General features: G+C 56.3%; 1 protein-coding gene across 13 annotated transcripts in view; it reads left to right on the top strand.

Annotated features, from left to right (window-relative positions):
* The window catches only part of CNTFR (ciliary neurotrophic factor receptor), a 38,912-nt gene that overhangs the window by 7,170 nt on the left and 13,952 nt on the right, over positions 1-17,790 (top strand). For 7 of the 13 annotated variants that reach the window (XM_034967340.3, XM_055117282.1, XM_034967341.3 and 4 more), the window contains exons 2-3: positions 1,992-2,102; positions 14,301-14,385. In XM_034967340.3, the coding sequence (XP_034823231.1) occupies positions 14,301-14,385 (85 nt within the window). In that variant the 5' untranslated portion in view covers positions 1,992-2,102. Of the gene's footprint in view, positions 1-1,991; positions 2,103-4,974; positions 5,185-5,867; positions 6,112-14,300; positions 14,386-17,790 lie in introns of those variants that run through there. The other 6 variants (XM_034967342.3, XM_057303157.2, XR_010109156.1 and 3 more) reach the window with 5 other exon arrangements.

Genomic DNA, 17,790 nt, shown 5'->3' on the forward strand with positions numbered 1-17,790 from the left:
CTCCTCCACCAGCTCACATTCTCTCAGCCTCCTAGAGGACAGCAGGTGAGGATGGAGGGGACCATAGGGTTTATGGGGGGCTGGCCTGGCAGCAGCTGACAAAAAACAGGAAGAAGGGCTGGGGGAGCGGCTGTAATTATGGGGCATTTATTATTAATCAGATGAAATTGCTGGAAGCAGCTGGTGTAATGTGCGTAGCTATACAGACTCTGCATGCTCCCCCCACAATACGCACACACACATACGCACGCCACACACAGCCTGAGCCTTGCTTGCTTTCACAGTCTGTTTCTTGTGAAGGTCAGATGGGTCTATACGTGTCTATCTGCATACTGGAGTGTATCTGTCCGTGTTTTTTCATGTCAGCCTGTACCCTCCTCTACTCCTATTGTCTCCTTTTCCAGCTATCTCTCTCATTCTTTGGCCTAATGTGTCCCTCTCTGTCTCTGGCTTCCCCTCAGTCTTCCTCCCTTTGAGCCTGTCTTGGTGTGGCTGTATCTGTCACCATCAACCACCCTGTCTCTAACACATTATTTTAGTTTCTGGCTATCTCTCCCTGGGTGGTGATGTCTCTGCATCTCTGGGCAGGATTGGAAGACGTGGAATCCCTTTCTCATGGTATGTGTTTAGGCACCTAATCATACCTTTGGCAGATATATCTGGGACCTGTTTTCAAGGGAGCAGTTGGACCCTGAGGATCTCCTGGGGTCTTATAGAAGGTGAGGGGTCTTTTGAACGGCTAGAGTCCATAGAAGCAACAGTGGCTTTCAAGATATCCCTGAGTTCAAGGCCAGCTCCTTTACCAACTATCAGTTGTATGACTTTGGCCAAGCTGCTTCTGCTCTCTGAGCCTCAGTTTCAGGATGTGTAAAACAGAAACAGGATTACCTCCAAAGCTTGTGTGTTTTGTTTTTTTTTTTGCCATAGGGTTTCACTTGGTCACCCAGGCTGGAGAGTGCAGTGGCTCAATCTTGGCTGAGTGCAACCTTCGCCTCCCACGCTCAAGTGACCCTCCCACCTCAGCCTCAGGAGTAGCTGGAACCACAGGCACGTGCCACCACGCCTGGCTAATTTTTTGTATTTTTGGTAGAGATGGGGTTTCACTATGTTGCCCAGGCTAGTCTCGAACTCCTAAGCTCAGGTGATCCACCTGCTTCAGCCTCCCAAAGTGCTGGGATTACAGGTGTGAGCCACCATGCCTGGCCTTGAAGCTCGTTTTGATGATTCAGTACCAAAATGTAAATTAAGTACTTATCACAGTGTCTGGGTAACCAAGGACCCTGAACAAGTGATACCTGCTGTTATTATTCTTGGGAAAGACATTGTGCAGGTGGGTGAGAGACCTGCACAGGCAAATTGGTATAGCAGCAAGGTTTTGGAACTAGATACGGACTCAAATCTAGACTCTGGAACTGATCAGCTCTGTGGTATTGGGCAAGGCCTCCTTGAAGCTCAATCTCCTTGGTTATCAAGTGTGAAGAACAATAAAACCTACCTCATGGAGAAATCATGAAGATTAAGTAAGATAATGCATATAAAGTGCCAAACACAGTTCCTGGCATATAATAGATGCTCAATAAATCATAGTGGTGATAAGGAAGGGGGTGTTACGATGGTGGTTATTTACACCGTGCCTGTGACCCTGTGCCTCTAGGATTGTGCATGTGAGGATGCAAGTGATATGGAGGTGCCTGTGTGTCTGCAAACTGATTGTATAAGAATTGTGGATTGTCTGTGGGTGTGTATCTGTGTGTTGTATCAGGCCACTGCCTTCTGGCAACCTTTGTCCCTGTGGTTCAGAACCTGAAGTCAGCAAGGGGTGCTGGGAGGGGTCTGTATTACTCTCAACTTTTCTTCTTCCAGACGTTTAGCTGCTGCCTGCCTCAGTCTCCCCTTCTCACAGTGGGGCTGTGAGTATGGAATGGCCTCTGAGTTGGACTAAGGCCTGTGGCTCCTCTGTGACCTCTGATTTGTGCCCTTTGCCCTTCTAGACTCTAGCCTTGTCACCTCATCTTGCCCCCTTGGTTTTGGAAGTCCTGAAGAGTTGGTCTGGAGGAGGAGGAGGACATTGATGTGCTTGGTGTGTGGCCAGTGGTGAAGAGGTAGGTGCTGGGGCCCACGTGGGGCAGATCAATCTCAGGGAATCAGGCAGGTGTAGTGGGGCTGTACGTCTAGGGGACATGAGTGGAGGAGGACCTGAGATTCCTTCCTCTCTTCCCCTGTCCTTTCTTTTTCCAGAGGTTTTGGGCTCAGCCTGGCTGAGGCTTTTCATGCTCTCATAATAGGCCTAGAAAGGGAAGAGACTTACCTGTGGTCACACAGGCAAGGGCAACACCAGGTTAGGAAACTGGGTTCTATACTAAGGGGGTGCTGAGTCCCAGATATGGGAGTATGTTTCTGTTTCAGTATCCTCAGATTTCGTCTCTGCCCCCCAGACATCTCTCTTACTTGATTGGAGGAGCAGCTAGGCTTTAAAAAGATGGGATGGCAGGTCAGAAAGTCCAGAATCTTCTGAGGCCAGCTGTGGGGCCGAGCCTGACTCTCCCTGTCTCTCATTCAGGCCAGGCAAGGCCCCTGGATTGGCAGCTTGGGGGTGGGGGCATCCAAGGAATCGAGGCACTGGAGCGGAACGGAAGGGCCTATTGTCCAAAACCCGCCAGAGGCCCACAAAGGCCGGCCGGGCTTTTCATCTCAGCTCCCAAACAGACTGGCCATTTTCCCGGCTGGGGGCTGAGGGGGGACTAACCCTTCACAACTAGGACCAGGTTGTTGTTGAGGGTGGAGTGGGGTACCCCAGGCTGACACATAAAAGGGGCTTAAGATGGAGCTGGGGCCCAGGAGAGGAGGAAGGGAGGCCTGAGAAGGCTGTAGAGAGTTAAGCTTTTCACCCCACTGTTCCCAGAGGACCCAAGGACATGGGGTGTGTATCTGATAGAAGTTCAGACTAGGATGGGGCTAGGAGATGGATTTACAGAATAAAAGATAATATTTATGGGAGGTACCTTGGGAGGAGTCTGATGGCTTATTTGGAAAGTGTGCTACTGGGCTGAGAGGGCACATAATCCTCCGCAAACTGGGAACACCTTAGGGAGCCGGGACAGGAGCTGGAGAAGAGAAGGATAGTGGTCGGGGAAAGAATGGGCTCCCTGCAGCAAGAAGAACTGAGGCCAGACAGCAGGAAGGACTTCCTGCCAGTGAACAGTAGCTCAGATGCCCTGACCCTCTTCCTGGGGATCTCAGAGGATTGCCTCAGCGAGCAGGGGAGCTGGAGAACACCCCAGGGGCTCAGGCTGAGGCAGCTTCTGTGGGGGCCAAGGAGGAGGAGGCCAGAGAGGGAGGACTTGGCAGTTCTATTCACCCTCCCCCAGCAGCACCTCCAGCACCACTTTAAAAACAGCTTTTTAATTTAACAAAGTGGATGAAAAACCGTTTTTGGAAATAAAGAATATCTGCTGTCTCCCAGGCTAGCACTCAGCCCTTGCAGAGAGCCTCTCTCTGGGCTTCTCCCTGCTGCCCATGGTTCCTTTCCTCCCTGTCTCTTTTTGTTTGTTTGTTTCTGCTCCTCAGCCCCCCAGCTTCCTTTGGCCTCCCATCACCCTCTCTCTCTCCATCACCCTCTCTCTGTCCATCTCAGCCTCCGTGGGAGCCTCGCCCTCAGTGTCTTATCTCAATGGTATCTCTGCATTTCCTTCTGTCTCTCCTCTCCCAGTCTCTCTCTTCTAGGGCCCATCTCTCTTTCCTGATTTGTCTCTGTCTCCCAGCCTGTCTCAATCTCTGTCTCTCCACCCCCCTCCTTCTCCCCCAACCCCAGCTCTAAATGGGTCTATTTAAAACGCCCGACGCTGCCAAGTCAGAAAAGCGTCTCCTGATAAAGCGCATTAGGCGGAGGGAGGGAGGAGGGGGAGGAGGGAGCGGCGGGCGGACGGATTGATCCAAGCCCGTAACCCCATTAATCAGGCAGCGTGGATCCCCCTCCCTCCCCCGTTCCAGCCCCTTTTGAGCTAAAAGCCCCTTAAATATTTATCACCCCTCCCCCACAGGGGCGAAGGGAGGAGGGTATGGCCCTTGGTGTGAGTATCCCCAGCTGTCTGGTGCCCCCGACCCCATGCGGATGTGCATTTGCACGTGTGCGTGTGCTCATGTATATGTGTACGGGTGTGCACACCTGACAAGCCCAGGGTCTAGCGAGCAACCTGCCCGTCACCCTCTGGGCAGCCTGGTCCCTCCCTGGAGACCCTAGGAGTCTGGCCCTGCTCCTGTCCCTCCTAAAGGCGGATCTGGGGTCCTCATCCCAAATGCAGAAAGTAACTGGAGGACGGGTGGCATTGCACTATCATTCCCAGAGGGCAGGATGGTGAGCCTGGGGTTCAGTTTCCAGATTCCCCCAAATTCCCAGCACTGGAAGTAACTTGGGGAATAGAGTTGGGGCCCCGTGCTCCTAAAGTAAGGCAACTTGGAAGGCTGGCTGAAGTTCCTGCTTTATCCTCACAGGGCAGAATAGGACCTGGAATAGGACCTGGGGGTAGGCTGGGAGCCTCCCGTGCCCTAAAAAATGTGGGAAAGTGAGCTGGGCCTTGAGGCGTGGCGGTCACCCCGGGAGGAGGAAGGTAGCCGGGAGCTGGGGCCGGGTCCCACATCTCTCACCACTTGCTGATAGCCCCAGGCAGCAGAGGTCAGCCCTGAGACCAGCAGTGGTCTGCCCGAGTTGGCCTGCGGCAACTTCTCCTTGGGAGGGGAAAGGAGGCCCCGGCCACCCCTGGGTGTGGAGAGGGGCCGGGACCGGAGCGGGGAGGGTCCCTTCTGCTTCCCCTCCCCCAGCATCAAGTGCCACATCTCCTCCTGACTCAGACAATTAGATTCAAAGGATGACCTCACTGCATGCCGTCCCTCACTCTCCCTCCGCTAGCTCGCTTGCTCGCTTGCTCGTTCGCTTGCAGCGCGCTCCTTCCTCCCCTCCTCCCGGCCCGCTTGCCCGGTCGCTCACTCGGGGCTCGGCCCTCGTCGCTCACCGCGCGGCCCGGCCCCTCGCCCACCCGCCCGCCGGGACCGCTGTGGGGGCTGCTTCTGCCTCCCGGGTCGTTCCGGCTGCCCGGGCCCCAGCCCCGCAGACCCGATGCCCGCAGGCGGGCAGGCGGACCCACGGAGCGCCGGAGGCACCGACGGGGCGCCTGCGTGGGGACCCAGGTCAGTGGCCACAGGGCCGGAGGACTTGTCACCCCCGCCGCCGCGACGCCCCCGCCCCGCGCCCGCCCGCCAGCCCGCCCAGCCCGCCTCGGCGCTTCCCGCTCCTTTCTCGGCTCCCGCCCCCCGCGGCTGCTCGGCGCGCTCCCCCTGCCAAGCTGTCTCTCTTCTCTTCTCTTCTCTTTTTCTCTCCCCCCAGCCCCCCTGCCTCTGCAGCCGGTGGGAGGGACTGGGACTTCCTGAGGTCCCAGGGATGGGGCTGGGGCCCATTGGCTGCAATCGGACCAGGCCTCTGAGAGGGGAGGGGGCTCTGGCTGTGTCCATTGGCCTGGGGGAGGGGACCACCGCCTGAGTGGAAGGGGGGCTACAGAGAGAGAGGCCCAGCGTGTGGGGGTGACATCTAGACAGAGGGGATGAGCTCCTGATATCTTTCTTTTCTCACATCCTGTGGGCCTCTTGCCTGATTTCATTTGATCCCCAAAGCCTGGCTTCATTTGTCCACACCTCCTAGCTAACTTTAGTCCCCACTGCCTGATTTCATTTGGCTCCCACCACCTACCTTCTTTGGGGCCCTGTCACCTGGTTTCCTTACACCCTGCTGCCTGGTTTCTTTTGTCCCCACTGCCCCCTTCCCCGAAGTCCCTATCACCTGGCTTTATGGCATTACCCCTGCCTGGTTTCCTTAGGTCCTGCCTGTCTTCCGTGGAGTCACGTCAGGCTCCTTTTAGGATGGAGGCATCAGGGCCCCAGCTACACCTGGAGTGGCAAGTGGCAAGGATGTCTGCAGCATTGCCGATCTTTCCTGGGCTGGGGCCTGGCCAGCACAGCCTGGATTCCATTCTGACTGGACAGCGACTCCGCGTCTACTCCTTCAGTGATGGGGGCGGGGCTGCAGGGTCCAAGGACACCTTAGGACTCTCCTCCTCAGTGGTTAGTTAGAGGAGCACCCGCTGGCTCTGCCTGCTCCCCTCCTGATGCTGGGCATCTGCCCTACCTCTCTGTGGGCTGACAGTGATGCCAGGGCTTTGGTGGGGGCTGGGGGGCTGGAGTGGAGGTCTCATCTCCTTCCTTTCTCCTGCCCTACCTCTCTGTGGGCTGACAGTGATGCCAGGGCTTTGGTGGGGGCTGGGGGACTGGAGTGGAGGTCTCATCTCCTTCCCTTCTCCTGCCCTTTCTGCAGCCAGGCCAGACATCTGGGTGCCTGCTAGACAGTTATGGGCACATAGAGGTTTTGAAGAGGCCTTGGGATCACACAGCAGATAGCTAGGCTGACAGCTGCTGCCGATCCGCATCGTGGGGAAGAGAGGGTGATGAGGGAAGGCAGCAAGGGCCTGGGAAGTCGGCTGATTTCTGGGCCTTTCTGGCTCTTGCTGATTCCAGTGCCACCATCTGTCTCCCCCAGGTACTTCCTTCACCTCTCCTGTCTGGAATGGATCTCCTTTCATTCCCTAATGCTGTTGAAAGCAGGGTTTGGGGAAGAAGGAGCTGCCTGGGGAATAATCATTTATTTTCTCACTTTTTAGGGACCAACGAAGTATTTCCTTTCCTTTTCTTTCCTGCCCTAGGCATCCCTAGGCTTTCTGTCCCTCCCCTCAGGCACGGCTAGGCAACCTGAGGTGCTGGCACAGTGTGGCTGTTCAGGGTGTGTATGTGGGTGTTTCCCATTGCCGGTGTCGGGGCGTGAGAGGCCGAGGGTGACTGGGGGCCCTGAGCTTCTGGAAGTGTACAATGGTGTCTCTGTGGAAGGTTGACTGTTCGGAGTGTGTGATGGTATCCATATGTGAGACCATGGCTGTGTGAGGGAGTCTGTGTGTGTGAGTGTGACTGTAATGTGTGCACGCACACCAGCGTGTACCGGGCTGTGGGAGTGGGTGTCCATGTGGGAGGCCCTGATGTGTGGCCACGATGGTAGGCTCTGAATGCCAGTGTCTGCGAGAGGCTGCCTGGGTGTGTCTGTGAAGCTCTGGCCCTGTGTGTCTGAGGAGGCGGGGGCTTTGAGAGCTCTGCCGGGTGTAGTGAGAGCCCAAGTGTGTGCTCTGTCTCGGGGTGAAGTGAGCGTTGGGTGCTCTGTGGCCTGAGTGGCTGGTGTGTGTGTGAGCACGTGTGTGCGCGTACTCACGCCTGTGTTTACCCATCAGCAACAGATTGCTGTGGCTTCCCCACTGTGAGGAGGGGAGGAAAGGGGAGGAAGGATGGCTCGGTCTTGCCCAGCAGACCAGGAGGCTCCTCAGAAGTAGCGTGCATGGTGCATATGCACATTAGGGGGCAGAGAGAACAGAACACAGAAGACATTCGAAGCTTCTTTTCCCCCCACCCAACTCTGGCTCTGTCAGAACGACCATCTTCAGGTTTTTTTTGTTATAAGCCGATGCATCACATGCACTGCTGCCCCCACCCCCCGGGGTGTGTGTGTGTGTGTGGGGGTGGGTGGGTGTGTGTGTGAGCTTGCATGCATGGGCCTCTGTGTATGGATTCAAGGGTGTGTCTGCACCATAGCAGTGATGGGGCCAGGGGTGGGTGTGGTAGGAGATGCTGAGGCAAATAGGTCTTTGTCCTAATCTCCAACTCTGGAAAGCCATTCTATCCATCCTTGTCTCCACGGAGGGCCCTGCCTTGCAGCCTCCTTCCTGTCCCCGGCGTCCGCTTCGGGCCTTTCCTTACCCCACCCCCCTGCTAAGGGAAGTCTCAGTCAACCCTATTGCTCTGCCCATCCCCTGCCTTTCGTTGAGTTCTTCCAGCTGTCTAACGTGCTGCAGCGTTCTGTCCCTACAAGAGGAGCAGTACCCCGCTCCCCCACAGACTTAGCCTGACTGGTGTGTTTGCCTTTCCTGGGTGGAGGGGGCTTCCTGATTCTTCTGGAAGCCAGAAGAGACTGGACTGGGGTTGGGGGCTGGGGGATTTGGCACCAGTACCTCAGGTTCTGTGAAACTCTCCAGAGCCTATGTGTCCAAAGGGAGGATACGAACTTATCTGCCTCTTCCTCCTCTCCATTCAAGAGGCAGGGGGCTGGACCAGATGACTTTTGAGGGTGAAAGCCCAGGCCTTCTGCATCTAGAGGGCTACTTAAGCACAGGCCTGCATGTATGTGCATATACAAGCCCATGCCCAGGTCACTAGGCAGCATGCGGGGCCCCAAGTGGGCCTCCACATGTGGGCACAGGCTGGTGACAGATTCCTATCTCCCCAGGATGCCTCCCCAGCTGCCCAGCCAGGCCCATCATGGGAGGGCCCCAGGCTCCCCCAACAACACGCCCGCACACACGTGCAGCAGGGCACGCACATGCTGATCTCAGGGTCCCCACGGTGCAAGAGGCTGGGAATGGGGGTTTTGAGCACTCAGAGTCCAGGCCGCTGCCAAAATCCATCGGAATCTTGTCCCCTCCAGGCCCCCATCTCCGGCTGTGGAGGTCACAACAGCAGGTGCGGATACCAACCCCCCCCAACTCACTCAATTGGGCCGCCTCCTTTTCCACAGCCTCAGCCAGCGTCGAGAGCTGGGGGACCACTCCCCCTGCCTCCCTCCTGGCCCCTTCCTACTGGTGCTTGGCTTATTCTGCCCCCTTCTAAGGAGGAGGACAGGGCCTAAGCTTGGGTAGGGTCATTTCCCCTGAGGACTGAGGCTTGCCCCTGGCGTGGGTGGGGACATGGTAGCCCAGGAGGAGGTAAAGCTTGAATCCTGAACCCAAGCACAGCTTGGAGCCCTATGCCACTTGAGGTGGGGTCACTGAGAGAGCTGAGAGGAGAGGCAGGTCTGGATTCAGAGAGGACCTAGAGATTCAGAGAAGGGGCTAGAGATCAGAGATTCGGAGACAGGAGGGAGAAACACCATAGGGAGTGGGAACCTGCCCGCCCATGGCTAGCCGGCCCCAGCCCACGAGCTGGCCCCTGACCTAGGCCCGCCCTTCCCTGGTGAGGGGCCTGCCGGGCCAGCTGCCAGGGGCCAGGCCTCCCTCCTCGGCCTGGTTCCCCCACCCCCCAAGCCTCTGGACCGCTCAGGCCTCTGCCCCCGCCCCCACCGCCCACGCTGTCCAGGCTGCCTAGGCCTGGTGGGATCTGGGGGCCTCCCAGCCTCAGCCCCTCCTCCCTGTCCTGGAGCTTCTCGCCTGCCCTGACTGTCTCTTCCAGGCTCCCCCTTCAGCCAGTACTGTTCCTCCCTGCCCACCATGTCCTTGTCCCTGTCTTTGCCCCCGCTCTGTCTCTCATTTCCTTCTCCATCTCCAAGTCTATGTATCTCTGTTTCTCTGCTCCAACCTAATTCCTCTGCAGGTCTGAGGCTTCTAGAGTCCCCAGGCGTTTGAATCAGTGAGTCCATGCTGTGTCCTGCATTCTTGCCTCATTCCTGAGATGGGCCCTCTAGGCTGCTGTGGGGAGAGGTGAAGGAGATGAGGCTCCAGGATACAAGGTGCCTTTTCCCCTCACTGTGGGATTCTGGAGTCTGGGCTATGGGAGTCAGAGCGGGGACTGGAAGCTGTGGGGAGTCCCCTCCGCTCTGTGCTGGGCCGGATGCCCTTCATCAGATGGATGTTCTGAACCCACCCTGATGCCTGGCAATGGGGGGACTCCATCCGGTGACCTTCTTTGGATTTCAATTCCCTGCCTCGGAGTTGGAGTAGTAACCTTGCTTTGAGGTCACTTGCCTTGAGGCCCCCCTGATCATTCATTGTCCAGGCCAGACTGAGCCTACCTGACCCTCGGCGTGCCCACAGCAACCCAAACCCTGAAGTGCGCAACACACTATTACAGATCAACCCGCACACACAATTACAGCTGAGACGCAGTTAGTGGTGCTCATTATCCCCCACCCTGACCTGATGGCGGCAGGGCTTCCCCAGGGTTGGCCTTCTACAATCTAAACTGCTGTAATTCTGCAGGGATAAATAGAGGCTTTCCAAAACTCACACCTCCTTCCCCCAGGTTCTGCCCTCAGCTGGGCATGGGGTGAGGGGAGGGGTACAGGTCAACCGGAACATTGCTGGGACTGGCAAGACGGTTCTTGGGTCTTGGGTCCTAAGCCAGATTCTTAAACTGGGTAACAGGGGTTCCTGACCTGGAGCCTGTCGCTGTGTCTGTTTGTTACCGACGGCGGCTGTCAGACTCCAGGGCTGCCAGTATTGCTGTGGACTAGTATCATTCTGTGAGACTGTTACTGAGTCTATCAATATCGCTGTGTCACTGTGTTGATGTCACCGTCAGTGTGACTCGATGTGACTGAGTCTCACTGCATCTTTGATTCTGAGGTTACCGTCACTGTGACTGTGTCAGTGTCAACTGGTATCATTGCCGCGTTTGTTGGTGTCAATGTATGTGACTCTCTGTCACTCACTGCATTATTGTCATCGTGGTGACTGTCAACATCCCTGTGTGTCATTGTCAACGGTACAACTGTGTCATTTTCAATGGGTGTTGTTATCATTGTGTAATGGTATCTTTATGCCACAGTGGGACAATGGCAGTAAGTTGAGGCCCCAGAATTTGACTCTTAATGTGTTACCTGTGTGGGAGTAATGATGACACTAGGGTTCTGTTCTGGGAGAGGTGCAGGGACCCTTGTGCTGACAAGGGGCTCAGGGGCTTTTGGGCGCTGGGCTCCTTCCTTGCTTATGGGGTACCCCCTCTGTTCCCTCCTCATTCTGGGGCTGACCTCTTTGAGGGGCTGAGAGGAATCCTGGGCTAATTTGCAGAGCCCTTATCTGGGGCTCTATGGGATTTATCCTGCAAATCTATCTCAGAGCCATGGGGTGTGGACTTGGAAAATTCCCAGGAAAGATGCTCTTTGCCCTGGGATGGGTGGCCTGGAGTGAGCCAGGGCAGGATGGAGGTGTGTCCTGGATGCCTCTGGCTTCAGCCTCCCAAACTGGGCATTGGGCCCAGTTGGGAGTCTGAGGAAAGGGGGAAGTGAAACTGGCCTGGGGCTTTCTGGATCTGCAGGGGCAGGGCAGGGGCAGGGGCAGGGGCAGGGATGGGGTTTTACCCTTGTACCCTAGGGGTTGGGGTCCTAGATCCCCAGCAAGAATCCTTCCAGCCTCCAGGAAGGCCCTGTTCTTGCCTCACATTGCATTGACCACCATCCCATCCTCCATTGTGCTAAAGGAGCTGGGCAGGCCACGGAGATGCTCTAGGGTGGGCAGAGACCCTGCCAAGGGTCTCCTCTCTTCTCTCTGGATCTGTCTCTCCCTCTGCCCTTGAGTCTCTGCCCATCTCCTATATGCCCCATCTTTTCCCCTGCGTCTCTTCTATTTCTTCCTATCTCAGCCTCTCCTTGTCCCTCTGGGTCTCCACTCAGAGCTCCTCCTCTCTCCCTCCCTCTTGTTTCCCCTCCCTGAGTCTCTCCCTTTTCTGGGTGCCCCCAACCCTGCAGTGTCTGTCTTGGCACCCCACCCCCACTCTGCAGCACTCACTCTCAGCAGCGCCCGTCTCCCGTGGCTGCAGCCCCGTTGGCCCAGGGCCCGGCCCTTACAGTAACTCATCGGGCTGATGGAGGCGACTTTGATGAAGAAGCCACCCCTCCCCCCGCGGGGGCCTGAGTGTGTGTGTGTGTATGCGCACGCGTGCACGCATGCACGTGGGAGTGTGTGCTTGTGTGGACCAGGAGGGAGCTGGGAGTAGAGGCCACCCATTCCTCCTCTCCCTGAACACTCCCATCCTTGGATCTAACCTCAGCCGCTCCGCCTGCTCTTCTGCCTGCCCATGCCCTGGTTCCTGCTCCCATGTGGTGGGCAGTGGGCCTGGCACTGAGGCGGAGGATCTTCCTGGCTGTGAGGAGAAAGACATGGACAGATGGCAGAGGCAGTGGGGGAGGGTGTGAGGGCGACTGGCTAGGGCTGAGGTCGGGGAACCAGGTAGGCCTCTGGCTGCTGGTCTCGTTTTCTCTCTCTTACACAAGCTCTGAATTCAGGCAGTCCTGGGTTCATTTCCTGGCTGCACAGCTTGCTGGCTGTGTAACTTTGGCCATTGTCTTAACCTCCTAGGCCTGAGGAGTAGCTGAAGAGTGGTGAGGGGCTGAGGGTCAGAAGGAGCCAGGCCAAGTGGTAGCTAAGGCGCCAGGAGTCACTGATGCACAAAGGGTAGCTGGGGCCACTTAGGACACAGAGAGATTTACTGTGCCAGGGAGGGGCAGTCAGGGCACCTGTGGCTGTGACAGGGAGGAAAGGAAAAGCAGGCTCAGAGGAGGGGACTTTCCTGGAGAGGGTCAAGGGTAGCAAAAGGCAGGCAGGAGCCCTCTCCCACAGGAAGCCCCAGGAAGTCCATTGCTCTCCAGCCTCTCCGCAGCTGCTTCAGGCTGATACCCACATTTGTCTCTGTTATGCTATGTCTGCACTGTCTGGAGCTGAGTCTCTGGCACTTTCTCGGGGTGTATCTGGCACTGCGTCTCTGTCAGTTTCTCTGGCTGTGTGTCTGGCTGTTTCTCTGGCAGTCTTTCTAACGGTGTCTCTGGCAGTGTGTCTGACTGTGTGTCTGACAGTGTCTCTGGCAGTGTTTGGAGTGGTGTGGATACTTCCTGACTGAGCATCTGGCTGTGGCTCTGGCTCTTCTCTCAAGCTGTTTTTCTGGGTGTACGCCTGTTTGCGTCTATCAGTTTCTCTGGTATTTCTCTGCTTGTGTGTCAGACAGTTTCTCTGGCACTGTTTCTGACAGTGTCTTAGCTCTCTGGCTTTGTCGCCGATGGCTTCACTGCCTGTGCTCCTTGCTCGTCCTTCGGCAGTGTATCTGCCTGGGTCTAGCTGAGTCCTTTACAGTGTTTCTGGTGGGTCCTTTGATTGTGTCGCTGTTCTCTGACCACCTCTCTGGCTGGTTATCTGGTTTCATCTACCTGTCTCTTTGGCTTTGTCTGATGGTCCTGCTAACAGTCTCTGGTGTATCTTCCACTGTGTGTGGAGCTGTTTCTTTGGGGTTCTGTCTGGTGGTTTGGGGCAGTGTCCCCGGCCAGCATCTTTGCTGTGTGGCTGGCTGGAATCTCGGAGAGTGGCCCTGGTTGAGTGTCTGGTAGCATCCCTCAGTATTTCTCTGGATCTTTGCTTCTGTGTGGTTGATAGTTCTCTCTCTTCAGACTGAAGGTCAAGGGGTTTGTTACATTTGCAGCCCATTCTGTAGGAAATAATTATTTCCCTGCCATCAAGTGTAGGTGTGTGCTGGGGGAGGGGGAGAGAATAGTTGGACTCATCTCAGGAAGCAGGACACCAGGTTGGGGGGCACTGGATCCATCCTGGCTTCTGGGGCCATGTCCTGAGTGCATCCTGTGTACTTGCATGGGTGCATGTGGACACTGATGCACGTCTACTGGGCTGGGGGTCCCAGGCTCCTAGGGGCACATGGCTGGGGTCAAGGGTGGGCCGGGGTCCCTGACAAGGACTTACATATTAAAATCCTTCATTTTCTCTTGATCATTGGTGTACAATTACAGAAAAGCCACATCTGACCTGGGTCATGTCCCACTGCCCTGACTCGACTGCTCTGAGCTTCTCAGGGCCCAGTGGCAAGGCTCGCCGCAGGGGTGTCGGGGACAGATGATGGATCTGAGGAGCTCCCGAGCATCCAGGTTTCAGGCTCTCTCCCCAGGAGCACAGCAGGGGGCCTGCCATTCAAAGCAATCTGGAGAAGTACAGACCTCCAATTGAGTTAAAACATTACCCTTTCAGTTTATGATGTTTATAGCTAATTAGCTAACCTCACCAGTAAACTTTTTTTTTTTTTTAGAAAAATGGCCCTGGCATTACCAATATTCTGTAACTCATTTGCAGTTGACAACATTGTGTAGCCACTAGTCTTATCGAACAGCAAACCACCATAGGTTGCCTTCTACCATCTTAGCAAACCTTTGCCTGCAGATGCCAATAATGTTGCTTTCTGTTGCCTGAAAGAAGATCTTGAGCCCCATTAAGAAGGGCATTTTGGGGTCAAGATGCTCTCACCTTAAACCAGGCTTCCTAAGCTCCCTGCCTGCATGATTCCCACCTCCTACTCCGTGTCAGTCGGGTTGGGTGAAAGCAGAGAGGGTGAGGGCCTCTCCAGGGCCCTAGGGCTGGGATTTCCCAGTCTTGCCTGAGAACAGGAGGGGCTCCCCAGGACAGTCCTGCCTGAGCTGATGCTGTCCCCTCCCCCACCCCGGTTTCTCCCAACAGATGGCTGCTCCTGTCCCATGGGCCTGCTGTGCTGTGCTTGCTGCCGCCGCCGCAGTTGTCTACGCCCAGAGACACAGTCCACAGGGTGAGTGCTCACGGGAGCCGCCTGCTGACCCCCCTCTCAGAGCTGGGCATGAACCCTCACTGGCATAGCTGCATCCTGACACCACCCAAGAGTCACACACTGGCATTGTCACACATGACCACCCAGAGGGACATGGAGTCATGTGACACTGATATGCACAGTCCTCCACACTCACACTAGGGTGGTCGAATGCTGACGGTGTCTCTGGCTTGAGATGATCTGTCTTCTTACTAGGGTGGCATAGGGTACAGGCAGGTGGGATGGGAGTTGACGGGGGAGGCTGGGGCGGGACCTGTATATTGTATCTGGGTGAAAGGGGATCTCTCGGAGATTTGTGGGGTGCAGTTGGAGGCACCGATTGGAGACAGTGGGCAAGACTGCAGGTCACCTTCTACCCTCAGCTTCATCCCAGACGGAGGATGGGGACAGAGAAGGTGGACTGAGAATGAGATGAGGGGACAGGCTAATATGCGGGAGAGAGCCAGTGCACTAAGGAAGGGACAGGTTAATCAGCTGGAATGGCCACACGGGGGAGGGACAGCTCAGGGCTCGGCCATTGGCAGCCTCCCTGCCCTCCCTTTACCTATTTCTCCAGTGAGGGGCAAGGCCTGCCCACAGCCCACAGGACAAGGAGCGGTGTTAACAGAGGCCCTCTTAACTTGGCCACCTGCCCCTCTACTGCACTTGAGGCAGCACCTCAAACAGCAACATCAGCCCGAGGTCTGAACTCAAAACTCACCTTGAACCAGGCTTCCTAAGCTCCCTGCCTGCATGATTCCCACCTCCTACTCCGTGTCAGTCGGGTTGGGTGAAAGCAGAGAGGGTGAGGGCCTCTCCAGGGACCAGGCATGGAGCAGACCCTGGTGGCTGGGCTCTGCCACCCTCAAGGCTGTGGGTAGTGAGTCGAGGCTTATATGGCCTCTTCTTTATGAGATCAACAGTGAGACCCGGAGAGATCCTGGCCAGCCCCAGGGGCATTGACTGGGCATCCCTAGGGCCTGCCAGTGGTCTCTACCTTGTGTCCCCATGGTCCTGGACATAAGGCCACCTCTCTGAGAGTGTGAAACTGTGTTCTTGTGAGGGTGAGAGTGTGTCCCTGTTTGAGTGCATTTCTCTGTGTGGCTGTATCCTTGTGGACTGTTCCTCACGTGTGACATTGTCTATGTCACCTTGCCTGTCTGCATGCCCTTTGTGGGGCTGCATCCTTGTGTTTGAGACTGTACCCCACATGTAATTGTGTCTCTCTGTTTCTCTTTGTGTGTTTGTATTAAACTGTCTCCCTGTGTCCCTGGGCATAACTGCTGTGCCTTCAGGTGTACATGTGATCTCGTATCAGGTGTTACCATTCCTGAAGTGAGACAGTGTCCCTGTGTGACTGTGAACTTGTGTGTGACTGTGGCCTTGTGGATGACTGTCCTGTATGTCCTTCTTCTTTAGGGGTGACTGCCCTTGTTCCTGTGTGTGTGGCAAAGTGAAGTTGCTTTAGGATGCCCGGGGGGACTGTTTCTGGCATGTGGTCCCCCTGTGAGCCTGTGTGTGCAGGTGTGAGGGAGCCGTCAGCTCTGTCCCTCTGTGTTCTCCATGTCCATGACCTCATCCCGTCTCTGTCTCTCATCCTGGCTTCTAACAACCTTTTCACAGCTGATTCCTTTGGAGCATTTGTCACCGCGTCAGGGCCAAGAACCCCATCCTCCCCCTGCTGCTTGATTTAATTTCTGAAATGGACAGCACATCAGTAGGGGCACCCACGGGGCGGGAGCAGAGCTGTCCAGAGACAAAAGATTAAATCACTGCCATCTTTGGAGCAGTTGCATGGTTGCGTGTATTGCCATTGTTGTGTTATTGTAGCAGTTGTGACACTGTGTGCTTGTCATGTCCTCTTACCCCTCCACCTCTCCATTGTGGCCTGTGGTTGTCTTCTGCCATTGTGTTGTGATTTTTTCGTTCTGCCCTGCCTTTACATCATCGGTCTGTCATTATTGTCAGGTTGTGTTTCTACTTTTTTTGTGCAGCAGACAAGGTGTGGTGGGGAGGTGTTATCCCATAGCCATTGTATGTAATGTGCTGTTCGGTCGCTGTGTCCTCATGTGGTGGCTGTACCTGCTCCCCAGGATTAAGGGCCACACTGGGTCCACGTTAGCGTTGAGCTGCCTGGTCAGTGTTGATGTGTTGCTGCTGGGACCATGATGGCCACGCCCCCTCCCCAAAGGTCAGTTTTCAGCCTCCTCCTCAGGCAGCTGGATGCAAAGTCTCTGCTAGGGGGTGCAGAGAGAGGGGCTTGGCGTGTTTCCTGGAAGCTCCAGGTTTTTGGAAGGGAGGCTGGAGGGGGGCTCAGTGGCTGGAGCTGGTGGACTGTTGGGGGGGCTCAGTGGCCGGAGTCTTGGACACTGGGCCTCTGGTCAGGGGGAGGCCCCTGTTTAGTGTCTGGTCCAGCCTCACAGCTGTGGCCTCCAAGGCCCCCAGCCACCGCCCTTCCGCCCGTTCATCCTCTGTCTGGCTGGTCCCAGGCTCCACAGACGAGTGGTCAGGGCTGGCTGGGTCTCCTGCTTCCTTCTTCTCTGACAGGGACAGAGAGGCTCAGAGAGGGGCAGGATAGAGATAGGCAGCGAGGGAGAGAGAGCCGGAGTCACAGAGAGACCCTGGCACAGCGAGGACGACAGAGGCAGCAAACCGGGACAGATGTTCCAGCGCAGAGCAAAGCAGGGCTGAGGAGGGGGCTGCAATGGGAGGAGGGCGTGGCCAGTGGGTCCAAGGGGGATCCCTACACCCCTGCAGTCTTGGTGGTGTTAACAAGTCTAATTAAGAGGCCACTGGCCCAACTTAATTGGCTCGTTAACAGGAATTGCCTCTGAAAATCCCCCAGCTCAGCAGGGTGGCTCTCTGGAGGGGAGATGTAAGCGAGTGTTAACGAGGGATCCCGCAGCCCCCCACCCCAACTGCTGCCCTCTCCCCCTTCCCTTCTCCTCTCCCACCCTCACTCCACAGATCTGGCCAAGACCTGGGAAGTGTCTGTCTCTCAGGCTCAGGGGATAGGATGAGAAGGGGGTGTCCTGAGATTCCCATCTCCCTATCTCTGTGTGCCTGCATCTTAAATCTGCCTCTCTGCCCTGATCGCTTCCCCCACTTCGCGCTGCCTATCGACAGGTGCTCGCCTCCACCCTTCCATTTCCAGTCTCCTGGGCTCTGTCCATCACGCCTGGGTTGCTGAAGGCAGGGCTGGGGTTTGCTTTTGGCTCTGACAGGCCGCTCCTGGGGGTAGGAGAGGAATGGTCAGAGTGCTGGCTCCATCCCAGCAGCACCGCACCCCCCAAGCCCCCAACCTGCCCTAAGTAGTTCCTGCCTTGTGAACCTGACAGCTGCCAGGAGTTCCCTAGGGTTCCCTGCTGCCCATTCTCCCTTCTTCTG

The sequence above is a fragment of the Pan paniscus genome, chromosome 11 (assembly GCF_029289425.2).
Source record: "Pan paniscus chromosome 11, NHGRI_mPanPan1-v2.0_pri, whole genome shotgun sequence".
Classification (NCBI taxonomy): domain Eukaryota; kingdom Metazoa; phylum Chordata; class Mammalia; order Primates; family Hominidae; genus Pan; species Pan paniscus.